Source organism: Branchiostoma belcheri, unplaced genomic scaffold (assembly GCF_001625305.1).
Source record: "Branchiostoma belcheri isolate BF01 breed outbred unplaced genomic scaffold, Haploidv18h27 scaffold12, whole genome shotgun sequence".
NCBI lineage: Eukaryota > Metazoa > Chordata > Leptocardii > Amphioxiformes > Branchiostomatidae > Branchiostoma > Branchiostoma belcheri.
The window spans coordinates 2841874-2852844 of NW_017802602.1; the positions used below are offsets into that span (position 1 = coordinate 2841874).

Genomic DNA, 10971 nt, shown 5'->3' on the forward strand with positions numbered 1-10971 from the left:
GCATGTGCATGAGTGCATGTTGTGTGTGTGTGTGTGTATAACATATGTATGTGATGTCTCTCTGCATAGGTGTATGTGTCTGTTCCTGTGTATCTCTGCAATGCCATGTTTTCTGAACCCCCAGTCCATCTCACCCAAGGTACTTACACATATTTTCCCTGTTTCCAGGCCATGCGGGCTCTCCTAAAGTCAGGCGACACAGAGAAGATCATTTTCTTCGCTGGCGTCTCCAGACAGAAGGAAATCTACGTGATGGCTGCTAACTACCTCCAGTCGCTGGACTGGCGGAAAGACCCGGAGATCATGAAGAGCATCATCGGGTTCTACACCAAGGGCCGGGCGCTGGACTCACTGGCAGGGTTCTATGACGCATGTGCTCAGGTAAACAGTCTCACACTGCTGTTTCTTAGTTCACACTTCACAGGCGTGTACATTGCAGCTCTGCTCAAGAACTGTGGTGGGAGATTCTGATGTGTGATTGTTGCAGCAGCTGATTTTTGTCTCATGGACACCACTTTTGTTGCAACCTTCATGGAAAGTAAACAACCATATTGTTTTTGCTCTGTTTCTTCTTGTTCTTCTTCTTCTTCTCCAAACAAATGAGATCATTGCCCTGGACCTTAGACACCCAGTGGTCTTGGGTTTACATTATGTAGCAAGTGGCAGGACAGAGTTGAAGGAGCCTGTCACCATATGTATGAACATGTTTTATCTAAGAATAAACAGAGCAGTACAACATGCAGTTTGTTTGGTTAGACCATGTGAAGGTAAACATTTTGCATCTACCTTGCAGCTGTTACCTTTGTAGTTAACCTCTATATAGACTCTAGGTGCTGATGAGGAGTGTCCATTAGCCACTGAAAACAATGAGTACTGTCTGGCTAATGGATACTGCCTGGCCAATTCGATACTGTCTTTTGTGGCCACTAAAAGATCTACATTTGTTTTTGACAAAAAATTTATACATATACACACAACTTAAGTTCAGCTATGCTGGGGAGCTTTCGAGACATACTCTGTCTCTTCATCAACCCGATTCAGATCTCGTCTTGGAGTTCTCTTGTCACGTGACTTGATGGGATAATCACATGACAAGAGACAGTCATATACAGGTTTTAGGTAGTGACGCCCCCTGTCCTTGTCTTAGGTACTGCGTTGTCAGTGGATCTGGATTGCCTCCCGGTCACCCCTTGCAAACTAATCGGAATTTTGATCCAGTACTTTAACCCTGTCCCAGTCTATGTTGTGTTTCTTCTACATTTGTACTTGGAGATTAGTCTTTTGCCTAACTGTGTGTCCTACTCGTGTTGGCAGGTTGAAATAGACGAGTACCAGAACTACGAGAAGGCGCTGGGCGCTCTGAGCGAGGCGTACAAGTGCATGACCAAGGCCAGGATGAAGAATGCCTCCGAGCAGGAGGAGAAGGTGGCCAACATCAAACACAGGGTCGCTCTCATCAAGAAATTCCTTCAGGCCAGGAAGTGAGTGGAAAACTGTGTCATTTTCTACATGGATAAGGATTCGATTTAGAATTTTTGGATACAGAATGGATTGGCATTTTATGGATTTATCTGTTTATCGGTTTGGCATTTTCTACATGTTTTCCTGTTGCTGAAAGACTGTGTAGGGCTAAGGATGACTGTTCCAAAATGAATGCTTTATTTTAAAATTGCTAGCAAAGCAACAACTTACATCAGCTGCTTTTGTGCTATAACGAAATCCAAATATATTATCAGTTCAGATACATGTAGCACAGTTGTGTATCATTGCCAGATTTACCTCAAGAACTGCAGTTTGATCATCATAAGATAGGTGGAGCTGCTGAGTTGCCTAAACTGTTCAATGTTGTTATTGTCTAGGGTGTATGAGGATGACCCAGAGGAGACCATGAAGCAGTGCCAGGTCCTACTGGACTCTGCTGTCAGGATCGGGAACTTAACTGCAATTTGATCATCATCAGCTAGGTGGGGCTGCTGAGTTGCTATAACTGTTGTATTATTTCCAGGGTGTATGAGGATGACCCAGAGGAAACCATGAAGCAGTGTCAGGTGTTACTCGAGGAGTCAGACCTGGACTCTGCCGTCAGGATCGGGGACGTCTACGGACTCATGATCGAACACTACGCACGGCAGGAGAACTACCCAAAGGTACGACCACATTACTTCGAATTTGCTTCTATCAACTATTGATAACTGAGTCACCAGAACACGACATAAACAAGAAGAATGTATCTATATGTACATTGTACAGTCAAACCTTCCCCGGTGGTTTGAAAGCTGGCCAACTGGACATAGCAAGCAGCTTTTCCTGGTCCCAAGTTTTTTCTTCCATAGGTGCAATCTTGAAATGACCTGTCCAAGAAGACTACCTGTACTTTACTTCAGTGCCCTGGCTGGCCTTCTTACAGAAAGGGCATCCTCATATTGGATAGCATTAAACAATACCTGGAGTGGATAGCCAAGCATTTGACAAGTTGTTCAATGTAGACTGTAGGTAGCTGCAACTTAGTCTGACAACAGCCTTCAGGGAAATAGGAATAAAACAAAGATACAGATAATATGATTGATTAAGTGGAACGGCTTGTTACACTTAATCTTTGCACATTTGATTGTAGGAGTTGTTTAAAGCTTTCTAGTGATGATGCCCCAACTGTGCTTGGTGGCAAGGAGTTCCAGTCTTCGATGGTTCTGGGGAAATACGAGTTTTTAAATACCTCAATTCTTGGTTGATAATTGAGGATTAGGCAAATTGTACTTACCATGAAGGATAATCCCAATTATACCTCACACGAACTATTTGGGTATATCATTTACCTTATGCAGTATTTCCTATGCTTATCGCTAGGTGGCGCACGTGTACAAAGCTTTAATCGCAAAGCATCACGGGATATCATGACGTAATGACTATGTTCGCCGCCATTTGACGACGTGCGAGAAAGAGTCTGTGCTGTTCACCATGGGTGGGCATTCTCAGCTACTTGGAAGCTGAAGAACAGCAAGGGTGGGAAGATATACCCAAATAGTTCGTGTGAGGTATAATTGGGATTATCCTTCATGGTAAGTACAATTTGCCTAATCCTCAATTATAACCTGCACACTTCCTATTTGGGTATATCATTTACCTTATGCAGACTTCAGAGCCGTGGACAGCACAGCCTGGCCAAACGTGTGTTGGTTGTTGTCCCTCCTGTAGTACTTCAGGAAGGTAGACTCTCTTGACCAGTCCGCTGCCTTCATGATGCTATGTAGAGACACCCCGGCAGCTGCAGCAGCTGAAGTGGACGCTCCCCGAGTGGAGTGAGCTGAGAAAGTTGCTGTGTCAACACCTGCCGTGCCTAACACTGACTTAACCCACCTGGCCAGGGTTGCAGAACCCACTGGCCTGTGTGGTCTCCTGTACGATATGTACAACTTCTGCCTCCCCCCCCCCTTCTTTCCGAAGGGAAGAAGTCCGCCTTAGATATTCTTTCAGGTATGTGAAGGCACACAAGCGCCTGTCCTGCGGGAAGGCCGCCCAAAAACACCTTCTGGCAGGTTTTCCTGGTCTAGAAGTTTTTAGCAGGGTAGGAATAGTCCAAGAAACACCGTTTCTACATTTTTTCATGAATCTCAAGTCGAGAGCCGCTATAGTTTGACCTCTGTCGGCTGATACCAATGCCGCTAGTGTTACCAACTTATGAGACAATTGTTTCAAACTAAGACTATTAGCTGGGCAACAATGCAGAAGGTACTCTAGGACCCGACTGACGTCCCATGTTGAAACATATCTTGGACAAGGAGGACGTTTGTGAAACACACCTCTCATCAGTTTGGACACTAGAGGGTGACTACCCACATTACAATGGTCTACTGGTAAGTGAACAGACGAGATCGCAGAACGAGCCACCCCAATTGACATATAGCTGTAGTTCTGTCGAAACATCCATTCCAGATATTCTACTACGCTCTCTATAGAGCCGCAAACTGGATCAATCTCCCTTCTATCACACCAGCTGGCCCACTGAGCCCATGCTGACTGATACTGTCTAGAAGTACTTTCTCTCCAAGCCGAGAGGATGAGGTCTGAAGCCCCTGCCGAAAGGCCCCGACCCTGCAACTGTCGCCTGATATTGGCCACGCGGCAAGCATCAGATCTGGCAACAGCGGATGGGGTCTCCTGTTGTGTGGCAGGAACAGCAGATCCCAGCTCTGTGGTAGGAGAACCGGACTCTCGAACAACATGTTCAACACCTTGGGGTACCAAGCCTGAGACTTCCAGACTGGAGCTATCAAAATCACTGTTGCTACGTCTGACTGGACTTTTCTCAGTACCTTGAACACTAGGCTGAAGGGGGGAAAGGCATACGCTAGCCCCAGGTTGCCCCAGTGAATGTTTAGAGCATCCACTGCCATGGCCTCTGGTTCTGGGTGCCAAGAGACATACTCCTCCAGCTGAGCATTCAGACGAGACGCAAACAGATCCACTGTCAATGCATTGCCTGTCCAATTGTTCAATGACAGGAAAACTGAGCGGTTCAGTTGCCACTCGACCTTGTCCAGAAAAACCCGCGAACACCTGTCCGCTAGGGTGTTTGTCAATCCGGGAACGTGAGTTGCAGACAACATCAGGCCTCTTTCCAAGGCCCACGACCACATCTCCAGGGCCAAGGCTGCCAGATCCGGCGACCTTGTTCCCCCCATGTGATTCACATACGCAACGGCTGTTGTGTTGTCCAGCCTTAGCAGAACATGCTGAGTATCCGCGCTCACAAAGCTTCTTAGCGCCAGGAAGGCCGCTTTCAACTCTAGCCAATTGATGTGCATGCGCGCTTCTGTCTGTGACCAGCGCCCGCCTGTCTCCTGACCATTGCAATGCGCGCCCCATCCCTCCAGTGAGGCATCTGTGCAAATTGTCAGGTCTGACGGAACAAAGACTCGGCGACCGTTTACTTCGCGCACATGACTGATCCACCACTGTAGATCTTTTACTGCATCTGGGGTTAGACTGACTGAAGAGTCGAATTTTCCCGGCTTCTTTATGCCGAAATTGAGAAGCTGTTGCAGAGCCCGGAAATGTAAGGGCCCGGGAAGAATGGCTTGCTTGGTGGACTCTAACAGCCCCACCACGCTGGCTAGCTGCCTGGTTCCTATCACCTCCTGTTCTAGAAGTGATTGGCAAGAACTCACTACCTTGTCTAACTTGTCTTCTGGTAGGTAAATTGTCAAAGTACGAGAATCGAGAACAAGGCCTAGGAAGGTCGCTACCTGAGACGGTATCAACTGCGACTTTTCCAGGTTGAGAACAAAACCGAGTTGCTCTAGAAGCTCTCTGGCTATAGCAATGTGCTCTAAGCACTGTTCCCTCGACCTTGCAATGATCAGTAAGTCGTCTAGGAAAATTACTATTAACAATCCTTGTCTCCTTAGAATGGCCACAATCGGCCGCAAAACCTTGGTAAATACCCTCGGCGCCGACGTCAGACCGAAGGGAAGACACTGAAATTCCCAAAGAACTCCTCTCCACGAAAAACGAAGGAATTTTCGATCGCTCTGAGCTATTGGGATGGTAAAGTACGCATCCTTTAGATCTATAGTTGCTAGAAAATCTCCTTTTTTCCACAACTCTTTGACTAGGTTTATCCCTTCGAACTTGCAAGTACGTTTCAGAACAAACTTGTTTAAAGACTTTAGGTTTATAACCGGTCTCCAGCCTCCCCGAGCTTTCGGGACTAGGAAAATCGTAGAAACATATTGGCCCTCGCAGGGCTCCGCCTGGACCACTGCACCTTTCTCCAACATACTGTGCACTTCCTCGTCTACAACCTTTGCTCTGTCCTCCCCAGATATATTTGTGACCGGCTGAACGAACTGAACTGGAGTGGACTCCCATTCTATACGGTAACCCCGAACTGTTTGCAAAAGCCATCTGTCTGTTGAAATCCTTTCCCAGTTTTTCATGAAAAAAGCTGTTCGCCCTGCGTGCTGAACCGGAGAACAGAGCAGAGTCCGATGACGAGGAAGAGCTACTGTTTGTTTGGGCCTTTTGTGCCCTGCGCTGAACGAAACCCCGAGGTTTTCTTACCCCCGGCATTTGACCATGGTCTAGCATTGTTGTAGTTGTTGTTGTTGTTGTTATAGTAGGGACGAAAATTGTAACCCTTTGAGTTTGAGGAGTACTTGTTGTAGTTATAGTTAAACTTTGAGCGGTTGGACTGAAACCTGTCCCTAGCCCTAGAAGTGCTCGAAGGGGCTGGCTTATAAGCCTTACTCAAGGTGCGTCTAGCCTGATCGGCTGTATTAACCTTCTCCAAAAAGGTGTCTCCAAACAAGTATTTGGAAGAACCAGTGGGCAAGTCGGTCTTGAAAACATGCTTCATATCCTGTTTCATGTCCCTACCGCACAATTCCCGTCTGTACTGAGTCATAGTAGAGGAAGCTGAACCCAAAAATACCAAGGAAGATTCTATCGCTTTGCACACAGCATTTGGGTTCAGGGGATGGTCCGAACCCTTAAATGCCGCTAAAAGATCCACCAGAGGGTTAGCAGCCATGAGCATCCTATCCTGACAATCACTAAAATTCTTATCCGTGTTGACGGTGTCGTTCTTAATCATATTCGCCACTACTGGGTCTAGAATGGGTGCCCGAAGCGCTAACTCCACGCTAGGTGGAGTTGGAAAAGCTTCCTTCCTCTCCTTGAACTCCGCATATGTTAATTTATGAGTAAAGACCTCGGTCAAAAATGTAGCGACTTGCTCGGGAAGTTCAGATTCTTTCCCTTTCTTATCGTAAGGATTATCGAATGACAAGGAGTTACTAGTACCTTCATCAGACTCTTCAGAGTCCGAAATGGCGATTTCCCCCTCCTCCGAACACTCTTCCACTTCCGAACCTGGATGCTTGCGCCCGGAACCGACTACGCCGGCTCAGCTGGTCGACGCTACCGCCCCGTCAACGTCCCGAGGTTGGCGGGATGAACTGGACGCCTGAGGAAGTCCCAGGCTGGAACTGACCCACTGAAGAAAAGAGGCAGCGTCGAATCCAGGCGGGAAGGGTGTTCCTGGTGGGGGTGGGGGTGGAGGAGACTTTTCCCGACCAAGCTTCGGCATGGTCGGGGAGCCCAACTCCTCCGAGCCCGGAGGAATTTTGGGCCGGGGCAGCTCCGCGCCGTCTCCTTCCTTGGCCGATTTTCCCAGTGCCAACGCCGAAGGGGCATTTCGCTCCACTAGCGGCGGAATGAGGTTGGGGTTCTTCTCTTTTCCCTCCGAACCTCCAGCTGTAGGAGCGGGGACTTTTCGTTCACCCGACTCCTCTTCCTCCTGTCCGGAGGCAAGTACAGGCACGCCTGTCTTTTCCACGGCAAGGAACTTTGCCTGCCTAGCGTTGGGAAACTGACCACTTCTCTTGCCATTCCGACCTGTCTGGTCCTCCGAAAGGCTACCTGAATCGCCCCCGTGGGCAGAAGACTTCGTTTTATCCTTCTTTTTGGGCATAACGCCGAAAGAAAATCCGAAAAAATAAGGAGTAGGGAAACAACGTGCACCCCTCGCGTTCGCACAAGGAAAATGGCGGCGAACATAGTCATTACGTCATGATATCCCGTGATGATTTGCGATTAAAGCTTTGTACACGTGCGCCACCTAGCGATAAGCATAGGAAATACTGCATAAGGTAAATGATATACCCAAATAGGAAGTGTGCAGGTATAACTCTGATATTTAAAGGCATGACTGTTTCTTGTTCTTAAATCTAAATAACTCCCTTGTCCAGGCCTACCAGCTGATGGAGGAGATGAGGCAGCGCATCCCGACCGTCAACATGGCGTACTACGTCAACATGCGCACCATTGAGGCCGTCCACCGCGCGCTGGACATACCGCTGGGCCGCGGCATGGGCGCCGAGAAAAACATGCGGGCGGAGAGCATGGAGGAAGACGAGGGGGAGGAGGTGGAGGAAGATGTGGCTGAGGACTATGATGATCAAGTTTAACTTTTATGAGTAGATCTCTGACTAGTTCTAATAGATCTTTTTGAACCCGCTGCACAACTTGAATCATTACTATGATGACCAAGTCTAACTAGTTCTACTCTAGCTTGATTAGTAGATCTCTGACTAGCTCCACTGGTAGTTCTTGAAGAGTAGCCTGGGTGCCAGCCCCTACCGCGAATGAGAGATAACCCCTTCGGCCAGGAAAGCCATACGCCCTGCCAACCCCGATTTGGCGCCCTGGCTCTAATTATCTCTTCGCGTCTGACGTGAAAGATAAAGGGTTTGGGGCAGCCTGGGGTTGGGCGGCAGATACTGTAGCGGACATTAGGGCTTCTTCCCACAAAAAAAATCTATTGCTTATGAACGCCAGCGTCTGGCACCCAGGCTACTTGAAGAGGTCATGTAGAACGCTAACTAGTTCTACTCTTACTATCATGACCAAGTCTAACTACTTCTTCTCTTAGCTTGAAAGAAATTTCATCTGTGTTAACTTAGTAGCTGTCATTCTGTAACAGATTTGAGCTGTAATTTTCAGCACAAAAAATTGGGCTTACCCAAATTTTCTGTGATTTTCTGAATATTTTAGAGGTCTTTTTTTTCTATACTCCTATTGGTGATGATGCTAAGTCCACTGGCTCTTTGCTCTTTGACTCTTCTTTTTTCTATATGTTCAGTTAACTTTAAGGAAAGATGAAAGCAACAATAACAAAGAGAGTTTTACTTCCAATACTTTTGACATTCCTTTCATCCTAGGATGAGATAATAGAAGGTAAAGTAGGTGTCACCAGAGGTGTGAAGTCTAGATGTTTTAGTTTTTGGCAATAGTTAGTTTCCCCATTGTTCACAGTAATCCCCAAGTGTACTTCTCCTAAGATTATCTACTGTAACAAAAGAAGCAAGTTAGAAAATGTACATAAGTATGTAAAACATGTACATAACTTTGTTATTGAGTTTTGCACAATAGTAGCTGCTGAATATAGCATGATAAAGTTTATATCTTTACTTGTGCCCTCCATTGTCATATTTCAAAATAGGTGTAAACGGTGGTAACATCGATAACTATATAGTGAACACTCCGAAAAAATGTTTGATGAAATTATGAATGGTATTGTATATAGTGGTATTGTCTGTCACCACCTATATATTAAATGATTGTCAAAAGAGTAGGTGAGAAATTATATTTGAGTAACAAAGTTACAAAAGATTGCCTGATCCTAGCCTGTGTGCACGGAGTGTATATTTTTTGTAAACACAGATTATTTGAGTGATTAAAAGTTGAGCACCAGCTTTAAGGCTCTGAAATAAAAAGTTGAAGATACTTTTAGTAGTCTTTTTGGTCAATCTCTATTGTATTGTGTCAATGAGCTTCAAATTTGAGGCTTTAGCTTTAAATTTGAAGTTCCTAGGTTGTGAGAATTGGTCTAATGCTAAATCTTGGAATATCTTTACAGAATTATAGGCAAAGAACTGCATATTCATGTTTTGTTACATAAAATAGTATCATTTCATCGAATTTGCATTTTTTTTATTCCATCAAAACATCTATAAGCCCTTCCAAACGCAGAACTGTTACTATAGAAACAGAAGACTCGTATTAGCCAATCAGCAACGCCCATTCGGGTCACGCCCACGTCACGCCTCTTTTGTCACTGTCACATGACTCACCACAACAAAAGCACGAGCCAAAACACTGCTCAGGTTTCCTACTACCTGTTTTCGTGTTCCTAACGTTAATGAACTAAAGTTTACTTCTGTTTGAAAAACTTTTAATAGTACAGCTTTTACCTTGATAAGTGGCATAAGAGATTTTTCATTTCGTGTGGAATCCTAGTATGTGGTGCTATTTATAGAGCAATTATTTGTACAAACAAACATTGTACTTGAAAACCATTAAAACACGTCTTGACCCTGTCCCCATACATGTAGTACACCTCTTGGCTTTTTGCCAGTATAAACAGGACGTTTGGCGCCCAGAGCGACAAAACACGTGGTGCGAAGGTCCATTGCAAAACCAGTTCTAGCCGGTGTTGTTTGCCAAAAGACTCGAGCTGAATACAATATTAACTCCACAGCCTGAAAGAGTTGTTTGTGCGAGCTAGCTGAGCTACAGAGAGAGGACACGCTAGAACCTGCACATGTTCCAGGTTCCTATCGAACTTGTTCTTTGGAATAGCACTAATCGACCAGAGTTCCTTCGTCGGTCCAAACTCGTGTAGCATCTGAATCGTACCTGAAGAACAGAGACTGGACAAGAGAGACTACAGGAAGAGAAATCTGAGCGAGAAACCCTTGGGGCCTCTGGTTGACCGACTTTGTGCTGACTTTGCAGAACTAATACGCTGGCTAGTCTGCGTCCGTAAGGTGGGTGTGGCCTTAAACTTTTCCACTCGGACCAAACAACAAGCACTTTTCGAAAGGTCAAATTGACATATTCTTTTGTTGATTGAGCTTCACCTGGGAGTTTTCCTGACTTGACATTCGTGTGACATTTGTCTGTCCTGTTGTGGACACAAACAAGAATTTTTCCGCCCCGACACCCAAGCCTTGGCTATTGGACACCGGCGGCGCAAGGTATGTATCTCATTTTTGGTATGGTCTACAGGTAACATTATAACGTTATATCTCCGGGAAAACGATGTTGTAGTATTGACATTTTAGATATGATAAAATCGCACCATAATAAAACCTCCAGGTGTCCTGAACTTACTGAACTTAAGTGTCCTCTGGGTGACTTCTGTCTTTATTGACAAGTATAGGACAACTTGTGAGCAAAGTCCAGTTGAATGAGTGGACGCTTTCTTGCGGGAAGTTTCTCTAATTGACCTATGGTCATAGTAAGAAGATAAGAAAAGACCACTTGTCACGTACAGTAGATATCAGACCACAAAATAGCGGCCTTGTCTACACAGCTGCACTGTGAGGTCAATGACCTACAAATACAATAGGATTATATAATTAAGGGTCTGAGCTTTCAAAGTGGATAATCAATAATATAAACGCCTCT

The 10971-nt window shown here is 45.7% G+C and overlaps 1 protein-coding gene across 1 annotated transcript in view; it reads left to right on the forward strand.

Moving 5' to 3' along the window:
* Window positions 1-7967, forward strand: part of LOC109462855 (intraflagellar transport protein 140 homolog) — a 28152-nt gene extending 20185 nt beyond the window's left edge. The window contains exons 27-30 of the mRNA XM_019759493.1: window positions 169-381; window positions 1315-1481; window positions 2006-2147; window positions 7749-7967. Of these exons, the coding sequence (XP_019615052.1) occupies window positions 169-381; window positions 1315-1481; window positions 2006-2147; window positions 7749-7967 (741 nt within the window). The remainder of the gene's footprint in view (window positions 1-168; window positions 382-1314; window positions 1482-2005; window positions 2148-7748) is intronic.
* The last annotated feature ends 3004 nt before the right edge of the window (window positions 7968-10971 follow it).